The sequence below is a fragment of the Panthera uncia genome, chromosome D1, assembly GCF_023721935.1.
Source record: "Panthera uncia isolate 11264 chromosome D1, Puncia_PCG_1.0, whole genome shotgun sequence".
Lineage (NCBI taxonomy): Eukaryota > Metazoa > Chordata > Mammalia > Carnivora > Felidae > Panthera > Panthera uncia.
In genome coordinates this window covers 47,555,073-47,573,402 of record NC_064808.1, presented here as the reverse complement: position 1 = coordinate 47,573,402, position 18,330 = coordinate 47,555,073, and the positions used below count along the sequence as shown (strand labels likewise).

The 18,330-nt window shown below is 43.0% G+C and overlaps 1 protein-coding gene across 2 annotated transcripts in view; it reads right to left on the bottom strand.

The window, feature by feature from the left end:
- SCUBE2 (signal peptide, CUB domain and EGF like domain containing 2) overlaps positions 1-18,330 on the bottom strand; it is a 62,853-nt gene that overhangs the window by 28,358 nt on the left and 16,165 nt on the right. The window contains exons 5-13 of one of the 2 annotated variants that reach the window (XM_049650381.1): positions 16,150-16,275; positions 13,330-13,446; positions 12,496-12,585; positions 7,263-7,379; positions 6,186-6,308; positions 3,648-3,764; positions 2,242-2,364; positions 1,698-1,814; positions 1,351-1,437 (exon numbers count right to left, since the gene is read on the bottom strand). In XM_049650381.1, the coding sequence (XP_049506338.1) occupies positions 1,351-1,437; positions 1,698-1,814; positions 2,242-2,364; positions 3,648-3,764; positions 6,186-6,308; positions 7,263-7,379; positions 12,496-12,585; positions 13,330-13,446; positions 16,150-16,275 (1,017 nt within the window). The remainder of the gene's footprint in view (positions 1-1,350; positions 1,438-1,697; positions 1,815-2,241; positions 2,365-3,647; positions 3,765-6,185; positions 6,309-7,262; positions 7,380-12,495; positions 12,586-13,329; positions 13,447-16,149; positions 16,276-18,330) is intronic. The other variant, XM_049650387.1, reaches the window with a different exon arrangement.

Here is an 18,330-nt window from a genome sequence, read left to right as displayed (position 1 = left end):
AAGGGCAGATTCTCCTGGATAAGTCTTTCCTGGGAGGACAAGGTTGAGGGAGCAGACAGGGATGGCACTCACTAAATGTGGCTAGGATGTTCAGGGTCTGGGGAAAGTGACAGTCCCACTTTTAGGGCCTCTTGTGCAAAATTCTGCTCTCCCTCCCACAATCAGTCTTAATCATATGTCAAGTTCTAGAACCAAAGACCAGGATTCATGCTTTAGCTCTTTGACTTATGATGAGAACTTAAGCAAGTTACTAAAGCTCCCTAAGCCTCAGTTTCCTCATTTGTAAAACAGACAAAATTGGGGTACTTACATGAGGATTATGTAATCCTTATGAGGATTAAATGAGATAATAAAAAAATAAAGTTTATCCTACTGTCTGGCACAAAGTAAGAACTGAATGACTATTAACTATTTGCTTGCCCATCCTGGGGGTGGCCTAAATTTCCAAGTGCCCATCACTGAGGGATTTGGTGAAACAGACCATGATATCTGTTCTGACTGGGTCCAAATGTTAGGCAAGAGAGGCAGTGAAGGATGATGCTTACGACTCTAGATCTAGACTTCTGGTTAAAATCCTGGCTCCACTATTTCCTATCTGAGTCACATTGGGTATATCATTTCACCTCTCTGAACCTCAGTTTCTTCATCTGGTTAATGAGGATAATAGCAAAATTGCGCCGAGGGTTGCAGTGTGGATTAGATCAGATAATACATGTAATACAGAGGCTGGTATGTTTTAACTGCTCAATAAATATATTCGAGTATTCTTACCAGCTAGCTCTGCTCATGTATGTAATACAGACATCAGGAACTATTTGCTCATTCAGATATTCTCATGACATAATCATAGAGATATCTAAATCAAGGAGGACAAGGCTACTTAAAAGCTTTAAATTTCATTCTTTGTCTTTTGACAAACGAGAAAGTGTTCAGGCCTTTTTCTCTGGAGAGAATCCTTGCGCCCCATCATGCCCATGCCTATCTCTACCAACTCCATGTGCTCCAGGCACACATTGCTTTCTGGGCCTTTCAGGTGCTCTGGGGTACAGGGAGTTTGGGAGACCCGAATCTCCAGATCTCAGAGTTCTGTGCACCTCTGCCCAAGATGACAACCCACCAGGGCTGAACACAGAGCATCCTAGCACATGGTGGACAGTCAGTAAGTATTTGTTACACAGTGAGTCAGTTTTCAGGCACAAAGGCTGTGGGCAAGAACATCCTGTAACGCACTCACAGCAATGAGGAGATTAAGAGAAAAGAAAATAAAGCCAGCGCCCAGAACTGCACCTCAAGAATGAAGCCCATTTAACACAGTGAACCCCAGAGAGAACACGCAGATTTGGTAATTACCCCCGAAAGCAGAGTCATTGGATTTTTGCTGTTTGCTCCTGAGAGAAGAGGAAGAGCCGCAGGTGACAGAGTAGGCCTCTTGCAGTCCTGACAGACAGAATGTGGGTTGTCAACATGAAAGCAAGGTTACGGTCTCTCCTGGTAGCAGCTAAAATCACCCCCCACCTCCCATTCCACGTGGACCACTAGACAAATGCTCAGCATATGGGTGTCAAGGCATGGGCCTCTGGTGGTCAAGGGGCAGCTGGTCAAACACCTGGAAATCCTTTGAGGGTGTTTAACACCTAAAGGCCAGGAAGGCCTGGTTCTGGCATGAGGACTTGCCCCAGGGACTGAGACCCACTCACCTGAAGAGAGGTGAATGCCAGAGTGACATCTGAGGAAGCATCTGTCTCCTCCACCACTCCTACCGCAATGCAGGGACACATGGGGTGATACACTAGTGGGCAGGACCCCCTTCACTTCTAGACAGGACAAAAAGCAGACACTTATAGAAAGAGAAGGACACTTCCAGGCATGATAAAGGCAGCTGAGTTCCAGACATCCAAGGCCCCAAGAAAAGAAGGTGGAACTGATACCCAGCACAGAACACAAGACACAGGGTGCCATGTCCCTCCAAGGTAAGGAAGCCACTTGTGTGCTATTTTTTTCCATGCAGAAAAACAACCAGAAAAACAGAAGTGCTCCAACCTACACAGAAGCACAGAAGGAAACACCAAAGAGCCTGTAAAGTATCTCCTGTTTTTGAACTATTTAAAGAATGGCTGCTGCCGCTGAGGGGAGAAGAATCAGTGAAGGGATGGTCAAGTGCACTCCGGGCCCAGTTGGACATGGGAGAGAGCTGCCAGTGGCAGTGTGAGCCCGCTGACTGTGAGCCTCGGTACCCCTTACCCACACAGTCTTTTTTATTCCAGTGGAGCTTGTATGCAGAGTGGCATCGGCATTCATAGCTGCCCACAGTGTTCACACAGACCTGCTGACAGCCTCCATTGTTGACGCTGCACTCGTTGGTGTCTGTGGAACAAAACACTCTCCTGTCACAGCAGCCCATGGATGACCGGGCTGGTGCTGTCCCTCCCTTGAGGAAGTCACATGGTTGAACTCACTAAGCAAAGGGAAGGTGCTAACTGCCTTCAGGATGTGCACCTGGCACCAGCAGACCCCACTCCCCACTCAGTGGATTTCCTGGCATAGGCCTCGCCAGGATGGTCTCAAGTTCCGTTCTTGACCAAACATTTCCCCCATTCAGGATACTCAGAAGGGCGGCACACTCTACTTTCAGATGTCCAAGCTCAAGCACTGCATAGCCCATCCTCCTGGGCTACATACCAAGGGAGATAGAATTAGGATTCTTCACTTGACAGTTCATATTCAGTAGGTGGAATATAGAAAAGGAAAATGACTTGCAATAATTCCCATCAACCTGAGACTGAGTCTAGGTTGGAAGGTGGTCCATCAAAAACCCAGACACACATCCATATTCAGGGAATATTTTCTTGAATATATTCTTGGTGGACTGGAAAAGTACATTTTTAGCCATGCCAAGGATGTATCGAAAAGAAGAGAGACAATACTATCTATACCAAATCCCACTACGCTCCATTCTTATTATGTATAGAACACAAGGATTGGGCAGGAAGTATTTAGGCCAGTAGTTCCCAAATATTCGGATACTCAGTAATACCTTTAAGAAGCCCAAGTCATTCAGAATTGTGGGGGGAGTCATTTGATGTCAAATCTTATTTATGCCATAATCTACACGAGAATAAGGACAAATGACATCAGAACATGCTGCTACATGGGCACAGCACAGAGAGATCAAGTCGACGGTCCCACTCCCAGCTCAAAGACCTGTCCAAAGACTAGCTCCAAGCTTTAAAAAGGCTTTTCAGCTAGTTCCTGTGCACAGCAAAGCTGTGGAATTGGTTGGTGCCCTCTCTGAGGACTGTGACTTTCCTATCCACTGGGAAGTTCCAACAGACAGGATATCAGCTCCTGAGAGACCCTTCCACTGAATACAACTATGTCAATAAAGTCAACAAAGAATTCACAGTTGATTAGCTCACTTCTTCTCTCTGCTCCATTTCACACTCAACACGTTAAAGGGATCAGTGTGATAGATTTCCCTTAGCAGATGTTTCCCTTGAGTTGATGAAGTCACTACGACTATACAGGGACTAAAACATCCCATTCACTCCCCAATATAGGAAAATTGACCCTGATCTGGAGAAACCTTGGGAGCTAGGCCTCCCCTGCAGGCCCAGGTTCACCTGACTCTAGAGGGACATTCTGCTCACCTCCACAGTGGGTGAAGCCATAGAGGGTGTACCCTCTGTTGCAAGCACATGCGAATGTGCCAGGGTGGTTGATGCAGCTGTGGTCACAGGTCCTATCCAAAGAGCATTCATCCACATCTGTAATTGTCAAAGGGAGAGGGGAGCTGAAACCAACTCTGAGGGATGAGTGGAAAGAGCATTTGTAATTCCACCTATTGACTGACAACAAAAACAACATAAACAGAATTTTAAAAGTATCAGTTCTCTTGCTCACTTGTGTTTAGACAATGTTGGGCAGCCTACAATAAGTATACTCACAACCAGAATCCTTATTTCCAAATTCTGTTGCAAACTGCACTCGTCTTTAGGCTCAGTTGGTCTTTCTCACATGCCTATTTGCAGAGCTGAGTAATTTAAAATATTTAAATGAAGCTAAATGAGACAGCATAACTTAAAAGGGTTTGTAAACTATAAGGTGCAACCCATACATTATTGTTGTTATGTTACTATTGGTAAAACAGCAGTACTAATAATATAAGCTCTAGCAAATTGAAAGGAGAAAACAGCTGGGTTGGAGATAAATCTGGTTCCTGTCTTTCCAGAATTAGTCTTCTGGCCCCAGGAGTCCAATTTATCCTCGGTTTTAATGTCCTCTGCACTAAAAGAATGCATGAACACAAACATCCTCAGTGAGTTTCTATTGCAGACACGAAAATTTGGTGTTTAAGCTCCAAACTGGATCCTCTTGGCCAATCCCTTGGCTTTGTTCTTCTGCCATGGTTCAGCCCCACAAGGCCCCTCCTGTCCTGGTTCAATGTGGAGGCATTGCTGGCTTCAGCTGAGGTCCTGGAAACTAGCCTCAGGAGGCTGCCTTTGTCGATTTAATCATCTCTTCTTCCCTGGTCTGGTCTTCACATCTTTCCTGTAGACTAGAATTTCAGTGCTTCATTTCCTCAACTCTTTGGAGGGTTTTTTTTTTAAATAGAGTTACGACTTGTGTCTCCAAATGGATAAACCAGGACCAGTACAGAACTCAGTGGAAGCCAATTAGCCCAGAGCTAGATCTCTTTTTCAACACCAAATGTGCCACAAGAAACTATGTTAATAAAAACCAAACATTTGGAAGGAACTGGAGGAATGAAAAGATGAAATTAGAAAGGGCAAATTCTTACAAAATCTCTTCATCATTTGCTTTTCCCAGAAATCTTGGCAATTTCCTCAGTAAATTTGTTCTGTGAAAATATTTGTTCTGATCAGTGAAAAATAGGAAAAAAAGTCCATTTCTTCCCTAGTAATTGATGTCACTCTCTGAATTCTGTGATTAACATCAACCAGTTGTTGGGAATGTGGACTTGTTCAGTAGCTGGCTTTGGCTGCGCATGATGGGCTGTTGCTTTGCCAAAAATAATGAGATCACTTTTCTAATTCCTTTTTAATGTGTTTACACAGCTTAAGCAGTATTTCTTGCCCTATACATTAGGAAACATTATGTGCAACATCAAATTTGCTTTCCAAGTCAAATAGAAGAAAGCCATGCAATACTCATCTAGAATGATCTTGCTGAATTTAAAGGGGGCTATACTTGAACTGCCTGACAAATTATGTATTAGGAGGAAAAAAAAAAAAAACAAGAGAGAAACCTAATTCATACCATAAGGCTAAAAGAAGGTAATGTTCCATTTTTATTACCTAAAGTGAAATCAGATATTATTTTCTGATTTTAGTTTAATTCTGGGATTTCTAACAAAATAAGTTAGGCTGTTCTTATTTCCAGAAATGGAACAAGAATACATGACAGCACATCTTTCCTGAAAGCTGCTTCCTATATATCCATAGGGCATAAAAGGTGCTCATCTGAAACTAGATATGATGTTTCTCACCCAACAAAGCTTACTCCCATCCGTAAGAGTTATTAATATCAACAACTGCTCCCCAAAGATGCTCCCTTACCACACCTCTTGTGTGGGAGGAAAGCATGTAAGAGGGGGTCTGCAATCCTGCCCGAGGACCCACCAGCCTTGCCTCCACTCAATTCCCCTTCCCTCTCCACAGTTCCTCTCCCCAAGCACCAAAGGCTGGTCATTAAAACAAGGGCTATAAGGAAGAGATCAACTGGTACATGACCTTGATTATGGGTTGACCCCAACTTTTCGCTAGGAAAAGGTAAGGTATGTTAACTCAATCTATATACTTTTTCCACCAAGTTTTATTACAAAATCCTCAAAATTAAAGGAAATTTTTAGAAAAGAAAAATTCCTCATAATCTCAACACCCTAATGCAACCCTGTTTACACTCTGTGATCCATTCCATTTCTAGCAGCCAGCTCTGCTGTAATCACACCAGATGGATTCTTTAAGGTGTTCTCTAATCGTTAATACTTGTGAGCTACATTGGTGTTTTTACTCTACCAACAGATGAAATAAGTGAAGCATGGACTGGAGGTTGGATTAATGACTCCATCAAGAAGCCCAATGAGCCAGTCTCTGCCAAAGTGGGGTTTCGTCTTCTCTGCTCCAACCAGCAGGCATTGCACAGCACAGCTATGTTTCAGCACATACCTTGGCAAGACTTCTCATCTGTTAATAACTTAAATCCCTTTCTGCAGCTGCAGTCAAAACTGCCCACGGTGTTTTTGCAGAAATGATCGCAACCTCCATTGCGGGTCTGGCACTCATCAATATCTGTAACAGGTAAGCATCGGCAAATCAGAGAGCGATACTTGCCTGGTTTTCCACAAATCCCTGAAGTGCTATTGTGTGCGTGCTTCATTACTCTCTGAAACAAAAACAGACCCATAAAAGCGTTTAAGGATGTTTGCTGATGTTTTTAATCTTACACATGTTTTCTAGTCTGGCTTAACTGATTTGGAAAGACAAGTGTCTTGTCCCCTTGAGAACTCTGACTTGTGCTACCCTGGACTAGCATTAAGGACACATATTATGGGAAAGAATGGTGATGTCCTATTATAGTTTCATTCTTGCCCTGCTCTCTCAAGATAAGATGGCTCCCTTGGGCATACTTTCCATTCCAGTTTAATGCTTCAATTTATAAGGAATTAGAACATTTGCTTTGGCAAATTACACAACAATCAAGTAGTCTCAATGCTTTTAAATGATTCCTGATACTCAAATTAATCTTATCTTCTCTCAGTTTCATCTGGTAACTGGTTGTCTACTTTTTATCATGTTAAAGAACTAAGCCTTTGTACTCTTGCCCATGAAATGCTAGCAGGTCACTGAGGTATCTATTCATTAGTAAAAGCTAATTTTATAGTTATTCATTATGTTCTCTGGATAATAATCTTGGCTGTTATTTATAAATAGTCTCTAGATTGTTATTTATAAGATGTTGATATTATCACCTGCAAATGAATGTTTTCTTGAGCTTCTGCCTTTTTCTAGTAAGGCCCTACCTGAAATGTGTCATCTGATGCTTGCTGAAGCTGACCTTCTCAATAGTTAGTGTAATTAAGTTGGTTCTAATTAAGCTTACTCAATTATAACCTTCCACTAGTCCAGGGAAGAAAAGCTTCGATCAATATGAATCATAAGCAAATCCGGAATCACTCAGGAGATATGGAGGGGAAGAGCTTCCTTCATCCCCATACATTAGCAGCATGGAGAGTCACAGGCTACCTTTACAAGTCTTCCCATCCAACTGGAGGGTGAATCCAACGGGACAACTGCAATGAACACCTGTTGAAGTATCCTTACAGGTGCGATCGCAGCCTCCATTGTTGACAGCACACGTTTCTGACAAGGAGGTAAGAAAAAGACAGTTAGCTTGCTAAAGAAATGCTGATACAGCTGGGAGGAAAGGATATCGCTGCAGTATTAATAACTGGCAAAGTTCATGAAATCCAAGAAGCATGGTGGGGTACTCACAGTTGTATTCCAAGTCTCTACCACCTGCAGGTGAGCTAAAGAGACAGCAGGTGCAGCTCCTCTCTCCCATCTAAATAAGTGACATCTCCCAAAGAAGCTTGATACAAGGCTAACAATGTCTCTCTCGCCAACTTGCTGAGCCTTCCCAATCCCCCACTGGCAGATTTGAAGCCACTAAAATTTCCTATTGATCCACAGCCAGTGACCTGCTAAGCGTGGCTACATCTGGCAAGCTAGATGTGAATGCAGAACAGGGCAAAGGGGGATGTCCCTTCCTCGATCCTGAACCCTCTCCCTTCAATATAAGTAATAGGAGAAGCAAGAGAGGGCAAGCTTCCCCTACCCCAACTATTCCCTTGCTGCAGAAGGGAAGTCATTGGACTTCATCCCTGCAACTGCCAATTAACTCAGATTAGAAGTTTACCTTTCGCTGAAAGGAGAAAGACCTGTCAGAAGTACATGAAAAAATCAGCCAAAGTTTTTAAGTCACAACTAAAGAGATGGGGAACAACAAGCAAATGTCCTTCTAGTTTCACTTACTGCTTTTACTTCCATAGCTACCTCACTGTAGAGCCTTGGAGGGAGAAGCTTAGTTCTAATTAAATAGGACAGTAGAATAGGTATATCTGTTTCCTCTCAAAACCTAACATGAGAGTAAATAGATTTTTTTCAAGTATAAATCCTTGGGGCACCAGGCTGGCTCAGCTGGTTAAGCATCCAACTCTCAATATCAGCTTGAGTTGTGATCTTGCAGTGGTGAGATCAAGCCCTGCAAAGAGCCTGGTGTTGGGCTCTGCACTGTCAGTGAGAAGCCTGCTTGGAATTCTCCCTGTCTCTGTCTCTGTCTCTCTCTCTCTCTCTCACACACACACATACACACAACAAACAAAAAATAATAAAGTATAAATCCTTAAAAACTGGTGTAAAAGAGTATGGAGGTTCCTCTAAAAGTTAAAAATAGAACTCCCCTACAATCCAGTAACCACACTACTGGATATTTACCCAAAAAATACAAAAACACTAATTCAATGGGACACATACACCCCATGTTTCTGGCAGCATTATTTACAATAGCCAAATTATGGAAACAGCCCAAGTGTCCATCAGTTGATGAATGAATGAATAAAGAAAACATGATACACAAACACACACACACACACACACACACACACACACACACACACACTGGAATATTATTCAGCCATAAAAAAGAATTAAATCCTGCCATTTGCAACAACACAGATGGAGTTACAATACTCTATACTCCGAAGACACTTAAATTTTTTTTTTATGCTAAGCTAAATAAGTCAGAGAAAGACAAATACCATATGAGTTTACTCATATGTGGAATTTAAGAAAGAAAACAAATGAGCAAAGGACAAAAAGAGAGAGACAAACCAAAAAACAGATTCCTAACTACAGAGAACAATGGATGGTAACCAGAGGAGAGGTAGGTGGGTGGATACGTGAAACAGGTGATGGGGATTAAGGAGTGCACTTGTGATGGGCACCAGGTGTTGTATGGAAGTGCCGAGTCACTATATTGTACACCTGAAACTAATATTACACCGTATGTTAACTAGACTGAAATTAAAAATTTTTTAAAGTACAAATCCTTAAGGACAAAGAAAATGGAAGCCAAGACAATATAAACATCCTGGAAGTGGCATATCAGTGGAGGAGCAGTAATGGGCACAGCAGAAAGATAAACCCTAGTGGTCTGCAGAGGGGGTGCCAACAGGTGGTAAGCTCATATGAGCCACAGAACCCCAGAAAGGCCTGGGAATTGGAGATACGAAGTTACTCTAGAGGCGGAGGCGAGGAAGGAGCTAAAAATAGGAAGATTGATTATAAGTCTGTGAAAGAAACAGATAAACCCTCAGATCCCCTCCTAAATTTCACAGCCAGGTGACTCCCCCTTCCCTATTCGGGCTACAACAGAGAAATTTATCCTCTGGAGAAGTGGGACCAGAGAAGTACTGGGCTCCAGGGAACCAGGAATAGCAGAGAGGGAGGAAGAGACACTGTTAGGTAAAAATCTATACCCTGAAAAGAGAGATCTCAAAGTCTTACCACCACCACCATCATCCCAGCTCTGGGAACACTGACAGGCAAGACTATGCTTGGCAGGAGACTGAACTGGCCTGCCCAAGTGAAAAGACGTATAGATATTAGCATTTGAAGATCTCCAGATGAAATGGCTAAGTCACTGCCTAGTCATCCAAGTATAAAGCCTACCAACTGATAGAATATCCAATTGGCTTTTTAGTATTTCACTATTAAATATGAAAACTCAACCTAGAATCACCAGACAGTTCAAGAAGGCCTTTAAAATTAAACAAATGCACCAAATCAAACAAACAAGGAAGAGGGAACTTGGAAGAAACAAAGCTAATACAGGGGGAAAAAAATAAAAGTTTTAAAAATCTTGTAATTAATTTCCTCAGAGAGATAAGAAAAGCATTCACGAAACATGAATATGTACCTACAACAAAAGACCAAAGTAAAATTCTTGAAAAATTACAGTATGAAAACAGAAATTTAAAAAGAAATCCTGGAGAGGATTAGAAGAAAAAAATGGAAAATCTCCTAGAAATAGAACAAAAATTTAAGAAAAGAGAAGAAAATTAGAGGAGTTAAACAGCCAACTAACACAAGTTCCAGAGAGAAAGAACAGAGAATATGGAGTGAAGAAAATTATCAAAGAAAAAATATAAGGAACTGTCTCAGAACTAAAGGACTCAAATATCCATATTGAAAAGGCCAACTGAGTGGCCTTCAGCATAACAGGTGGGAAAAGTCCCATAGTGAGGGTCATTATTGTGAAATTTCACATCAACAGGGACAAGGATAAGACCCTGAAAACATCCAGACAGAAGCTTTCATAGATTCCATTCAAAGGATCAAAAATAAAAATGACTTTAGATTTCTTAAAACAACACTGAATGCCTGAAAAAAATAGAGCACTCACTACTCACAACTCGGAATTCTATACTGAGCTAAATTCTCAATAAAAGGAGAGTAGAAAGGCATTCTCAGGCGTGGAAGGCTTTTAAAAACCTATACCTACCCGTGTAAACTAACAAAAGAGAAGACATGAGGTCTACTGACACAGGAGCATGGTGAAGGGCATTCCCAGGCTGGTGCTAATGGGAAGGCCCAGAGGAGAAGTGTACAGCCAGCCTGAAGAATCAGGCCCCTCTACGGCAGGGAAGCCTCATAAGACACTTTAAAAACATTTTTTTAATGTTTATTTATTTATTTTGAGCGGGGAAGGGGCAGAGACAGAGGGAGAGAGAGAATCCCAAACAGGCTCCGCTCCATCAGCACAGAGCCCAACGTGGGGCTCAATCTCACAAACCGCGAGATCAGGACCTGAGCTGAAATCAAGAGTCAGAAGCTTAACTGTTTGAGCCACTCAGGCGCCCCCGGAAGATACTTTTTAAGAAGGAAATGGAGGTGTTGTATGGAAACCAATTTGACAATAAATTTCATATACTGAAAAAAATAAAATAAAATAAAAAGAAGAAAATGGAATTGATAAGACAATTGTTGTATTTGAACACATTGAAAGGGTTTTAGAACTCTGCCTGAAATTTGCAAAAGAACGGCTAAGAGGTACTTAGAAAACTAAGCAGAGAAAATAATAATCATAGCACATTACATGGTTCAGGTGAATCATATTTAGATATTCATAATCACAATGATGTAAATACATAATATTGATTTAAATAGTGATAAAACCACATTAAGGGTATGGGAGAGGGAGTGTATGCATTAGGGGAGAGGGCAGAAGAGAGCTAAAACTTGTTGTGTCCTGGAATAGGAAGTCAAAGTAAATATCTAAAACTGACACAACAAGAAATAAGTGTATAATGTCACAATATTCGTGGGAAAAAGAGAAATAACTATATATACTTTTCAGAAATATGGTGGAGGGCAAGTTAGAAGAAGAAACAACTAGGAGAAATGAAAATTGTTGCCTTTGTCAAATGGGATGAGGGAAAGGGAAGTTTTGAGGCAAGGAAATGATGTATTTCATTACATGCCTAATAGCACTGATTAAAGTTTTTAAGGTTTTTTATACTACTCATATGCAGTATTTTAATTCAACGCAATTAAATATAATTTTAATAGGGTAGAAAAGAGCTCAGAAATGTCACCTGCCTGGTGGCCAATGTCTGCTCAATATATTACCTGTTAAATATAGAAGCTATCAAAAAACTGGTTTTGTTTAGGTCAAGCCAAGCTTTCTCCAGAATAATAATGTGCCAGAGGATCTGATTGCCACCCACACAGCCACTGCCTCTACTTCTGTTCCCGTCTCCAGCTCCGCTGGCAGATCTGCTGGCAGACCTTCTTATATCCCACAGCCAAGTGCCACTCTTCTCCATTCATCTCTTTTGCCATTACCATGGGCTGAAGTCAGAGAGAAGATGACTCGGCTGACAAAAACCCAGACAAATCACCATGCTAAGCTAGGGGCTGCCTGCCCAAAGTGCCTCCCTGGTCAGTCAGTTACTCAGAAGGACAGGAACTGACATTCACTGACCACCCACTAAGTCCCAGGCATTGGACTATGGCCACTTTTGCATATTATTATCATAACTGAGCTTCCTGATAACCCTAAGAGGTAGGTTTTATTATATCCATTTCAAAGAAAGACCAGGAGACCGAGGCGCAGGGGGATTTGCCCGAGTCTCACAGCCAGCTGGGGGCAGCGCTAGGAGGCTAACTTGCTTGTTCTGATTGCTGGGCCGGTGCCCTTCCCACAATTCTAGAGTCCTTGGATGGTGACTAAGTAACAGCAGTGGGTGAAGAACAGACACAATGTGGCTTGACAGGAGCTGCTGACCCAGGTCCAGCTGGTCTGGGGGTGTAGGGGCCCTGATGTAATAAGTTAGGCCCAGGTTCAGGCCTGATGTAATAAGTTAAGGAGGGAAAGGGACAGGACAGTGGCCAAGGAAGAGGTTGCAGTGCCTACCCATGAGCAGCCGCCGTTTCACCCGTTTATCACTGTCCACCACTGATGTGGCATTGCTCTCTGTCACCTCCAGGGCAGCGTCCTCTTGCTCTATAAGAGACGCAAAACAGCACAGTTCTCAGACTGAATGAATCAGATTATTCATCCCCTGCACAACCCCTTCTGCCGAAACCCCAGACACGAGAACAATGTAAGATGTGCCACTCTGTTCCCTCAATAAAAACGTGTTGTAAAGAGGCTCTGCGGGAAACACAGTATGTTGAATGGCTGCAGAGCCTTAGTAAACATTAAATATGGAAAAGATTTTTGAAGCATATTGCAGTGACCAAAGAGACACTAGGGAATGTAAGCTTCAGATTCACTCCAGTACCCTCAGTCCAGGACAAAAAGAACCTGGGGCCTGGGAACCTCTAAAATGGAGCTAGCAAAGGACAGACCATGAATTACAGGATAGCATCCCAACAGAAATAGGCAACAGGGGCTTCTGCTGACCATAAGGGCCACTGTGTCATCACAAATGGCTAGCTTTAACTTCATGTCACCCTGGACCTTTAGGATGTATTGTCCCAGTCTCCAGAGTACCATCTTCAGGAGCCCCCCTAGTCTAGGAGAAGAGAAAGGGCTTTCCATGGTGGCACAGGGAGAGAGGGGACACCCTCCCAGGACTAGACTACTCCCACCACCACATGTAAAGCATCACAGAACCCATCTGGAGGCAAATGCTCTGGAAATACCCTGAATCTGGTGCTAAACACCATTAACAGTTAGGTTCAGTTTTGGGGTTAGGGGTGGGCAGGCTGGGGCAGACCCTCACCAAGTGTAGGGGTCACTCACCGAGGCAGCTCCTTCCATCTGTGTGCATCTTGTACCCTGGGTGGCAGCTGCACTCCGGGCCTTCGGTGGTGTCCTCGCAGGAGTGCTGGCACCCACCATTCCCATGGTTACAGGTCACTAAGAGGAAACCCAAGCAACACACTGAGCACTGACTTTTCCACAACCAGGGATGGCTTTGCTTCAGAAGATCTCTGCTTGTCATTCAGCAAGCTTTGAACACCTAGTGTGTGCTAGGCACTGCACATAAAAGAAGTAACCCTGACTCAGAGCCAGACGTTGTCTACGTAAACAGATAGTCACAGTATGAATTCAAGAAATGCTGGGGCACCTGGGTGGCTCAGTAGGTTAAGCATCTTGACTCTTGATTTCAGCTCAGGTCACAATCTCGCAGTTCGTGAGTTCGAGACCCACATCGGGGTCTCCATTGTCAGTGCAGAGCCCACTGGAGATTCTCTCTCTTTCCCTTTCTCTCTGCCCCTCCCCTGCTCTCTCTTTCTCTCTCTCAAAATAAATAAATAAACTTTAAAAAAAAACATTAAAAAAAAGAAATGCTGAATGACAGATTTGAGCAGTTATACAGGAAAATGGCAACAGGAAGGTAAGAGAGATTATCACTATTCCAGGGGAATTATGCCAAAAGATTCTAGACTACTGCTTTGTTCTATCAGGAGAAGTTTTGCATATTAATACAGCTATACTGGGGCTTTAGAAAATGTTCTAGCACTTTACTCTGGAAGAAACAGATAATAATTATTTGTACAAATACGTTAGAATCTCTCTCATCAGATTCTATCTAGATTAGTTAGAAGGGAGGGAATGTAGAGGAAATGATGACTGCACATATTTAATGCAACATTAACCAACGATTACGAAGACTGTATGAACTCACTGATGATAAGCCAAAAAAAAAGCCAACTCAAAATGATCTATCATCAAACTGAACTGTGGTTACCTCTGGCAAGAGAAATGGGAAAGGGAAGGTTATAGATTTTCTTTACACACTTAGGGCTGTTGAAATTCTTACATAAGCATTTGTAATGTTTCCAATGTGAAAGAACGAAATACATATTTGTGACGTGAGAAAGAAACTGTTCTGTGGTCACAGTGGTGTAAAAATTGCGTATGTCTGAGAACAACTAAATGGGAATATGGAAAAAGTGAAGGGACATGAGGGAAGAGCAAAAAACAAAACAAAACAAAAAAACGGTGAAACAGCTGGTTATGTGGTGGAATTCTTCTGTTTTTCTTTTTGTTCTTTCCTCAAATGTGATTATAATAATATTTGAGGAAGTGACATCTCAAGAATATTTTAAAATTTAAATTCCAGGTATTCTACTAGCCCCTGAAAAACTGAACTGCCAAAGAGTCGCACTCCACAGGTGAGTCTCCTCTAGAGACGTGGGTCCTCCTTGTGAAGGCACCTAGTGGAGCCACTTGGTTCAGCCCACTAGAAGCTTGCAGGGACAGCCTCACTTTTAGGAGTCCTAAGAGTCTGTCAGAATCTATTTCTGGTGGTGGCACCAGCCCTGGTTTGGCAGGTTTCAGAGCTGCACTCTGCTTTGTGATGGAGACAATGGAGAAAAGTCTCTCACCAGAGAAACTACCTCCTCATCTCTTAACCACTCAGGTCGACTCACTGTAAACAACCATCCCCCGCAAACTGCAGGGGAATTATAGAAAGTCCATGGCTTTGGGAAGAGTTGCTAAAGGAAAACCATCCGTGTCTCCTCTGGCATAGATAGTGGTTTAGGAACACCTTTAATGGCAGGTTGTTTCCTATTACCAGTGGAGTTTCATTATTGTGTTTCATCGTTGTATGGCAGCTGTGTCCAGACTGGGTACACCATTGATCCATCCATTCATAAATAAATATGTAGTGAGCACATCCTGTGGTAGGCACCAGGGGAAGACTAAGAGGCAAAAATAAGACAAGGTCCCTGACTGTGGGGGCTCACAGCTGGGGAGACAGACACATAAATACACAATTCAAGCCTGGTGTCGTGTGCTATAATTGAGGAATCAACAGTGCTGTGGGAGCCAAAATACAAAATGGCTGCCCAGTCTGTCAGGGCTTCTGGGGAAGTCTAGCAAAGTGCTAAAGAGCATTCGAGCTAGATCGACACCCAAATCCTAAATTGGCCATGTGCTCCCTGTGTGACCTTGTTGCTTTACCTTCTCCATAATTTTCTCAACTAAAAATGAGGATAATAATACTTAGCTCATAGGGTGGTGATATTAAGAATTCAATGGAATTGGTACATCTTTGGACAAGACTTTGCACACAGTAAATGTTCCCCAAAAGTAGCTATTATCCTTATCATTATTAGGCGTTAGGCAGAATATTAAAAATTGAGTGAGAATTCACCAAGCCAGGTGAGGAGGAGGGCTTGGAGAAGGCTTGGAGGCATGAAAGAACATGGGCTGTTCTCCTGCAGGCAAATAGGTCGGTGTTTGGGAAAAGGAGGTGGATGTGGCTTGTACAAGAAGCAGGACCAGGTAGCAAAGAGCTGTGATTGCCAGATGACAACATTTGGTTTCATTCTGTGGGAACAGGGAGACTGGCCCCCAACATTCACAGTCCTCACTCCCAAATTTTATTTCCTTCTGATTGGTTCCCTTAAAAAGTATCATTTCCTTTCCCTATCAGAGACTACCCTTGTGCAGCAAACTTAGTCCTCAGTGAAGGTCAGTATCTTAAGATGGCTGCCTTTCCTGATGTGATTGCTCCACCATGAGGTGGCATTTCTGATCCTGGGCTGCTGAAGACAACCTGTGGAGTAGGATGGTTCCCAGCACAGGCGTGTGCCAGTCTGTACTTACGGATGCAGTCTCTCTGATTCTTGGCCAGCTCAAAACCTGGCCTGCACTCGCAGGCGACGCTGCCCTTCGGGGCCTCCTTGCAGATGTGACCACAGCCGTGATTCTGATTCATGCAGCTCAGACCCTCTGCAAAACAGCAGCATGCAGCCAGTGAGCAGGCTGTAGGCACAGTCCTGAGCCCCAGGGGCACTGCAAAAGGCTGGGGAGAGGGGGGACCTGCCTGCCTGGGTCTCCATCGGCCCCACATTTTAAACAAACATGTCATCCAAATCCAGTCAGGTCAATTAACAGAGACATAAAAAATTTTTATCTCACCCAAGAGATACAAAGTCTGAAGTCTCCTAGAGGTAGGAGCCTTCCTAGTACACTGAAAAGAAAGCACAAGAGCTCTCTGGGGGGTGTGGAACCACAGCCTGCAGACCCCGGGAACTGCTACCTAGACTCTCACCTCTGCTAGGTTGTTACCCATGCTGACCAAGGATACAAAGAGGGGACAATCTCTCTAAGGAAATCTGCAGAGACGAAGATTCCCAACTTGTTCACATACTCTTGAAGATGATTTTCTGAAAATGTCAACTCCCCTCTCTACCCCAACCAAATCCACACTTTGGAGGGGACTCTGACTACTATCTTCTGGCATCAGCATGTGAACACCAGCCCAGGGGCCTCTCTTCTGTGACCACTCTCACCTAGTCCCTGGGCCCTCCCTCAGCAGGTTCAGAGCATAGCAACAACACAACAGAGAGAACAGAAAGAGACCTCACACATGTGCTGTAAAATCCTTTCCAGGTATACTATCATTTCCATTAGGTCCAATCTTGTGGTAACAGAGCTGGGAAGAAGATTCTTTTCCTGGCTAGTTTAATATGCATTTAAATGATGGGGTCATAACATAGTGTATATCTTTGTGGTTTGCCAGAATCCTGCCTCTTCTCAAAACCAATTCTTTGAGACCCTGCTACCTGCCAGAACTCTGGAGGAACTCTCATCACACCCAAGAGTATTCTCAAAACCTCTGCTCAGTTTGTACTGCATTATTATATTAAATACATGCCCATGTGATGCTTCTTTGCCTCTGTACAATAAGTGTCTTTGAGAGTAGGTTTTTTTGTTTTCAACCAACAAGACACTCTCTAACACTAGAAGTAGAAATTTAAAAAAAGTTTTTAACGTTTATTTATTATTGAGAGTCAGAGAGAGACCGAACATGAGCATGGGAGGGGAAGAGACAGGGGGAGACACAGAATCTGAAGCAGGCTCCAGGCCATCAGCACAGAGCCCGACACGGGACTTGAACTCACAAACTGCGAGATCATGGCCTGAGCCGAAGTCAGATGCTTAACTGACTGAGCCACCCAGGCACCCCAAAGTAGCACTGTTTTAAACATGAGTACAAAAAGTTTTCATTCAACTTCTCTAGGATCCTACACTGTTCTGTATTGTCCCCCTAAAATCTTTTGACTTAATTAGAATCAGTTGGTCCTAATTAAGTCAAAAGTCACTTCTGGCTAATTCTCGCCATAGAGTCGTTGATCTATGCTTAACTGGAATAGCTGATTTAGTACAAACAGATGTCATTCCTATTCCAAAAGACAGCGTAACTATTAATACATCCCATATTCTCTTAAAGCCATTTTGTTTTTTATCGGACAGTTACAAGCTGTTTGAACTCCAGCACTCAGTCTGCTGGAAGTTGCTGAGATTCATTCACCCATGCCAAGGCTGCTGTCAGTTAACACAGAATGGGGCTTGTACTAGATCAGAGCAAAGCTCTCTCTTAGTTCTGGCTGGTGATTTTTGGAAATGTTATTTGCTCCCAATACTGAGACAGCACAGGAGGTGAGAGCTGTCTCCAGAAGCAGCGCCCTGTCCTCCTAGGAAGGCCCAGCAAGAATTACATTTGCTCGTGGATCAACAGAGCATTTGGAATGACAGGCACCAGGAGTACCAGGGCTAAACATAACAGTGCCCAAGAAAAGGAAGCAGGAATACCTGCAAAGTACGCTCCCCAAACAGGTCAGCTGCTGCTTCTCTTCACTCTGTTTTCAAGTCTAAGACATTTGCAAAGTGACCTTTACCACCTCAGAGGAGCAATTCACTTACACAAGAAATATTTCATAAGAATTGACTGTAAAAAGAAAGAAAGAAAGAAAGAAAGAAAGAAAGAAAGAAAGAAAGAAA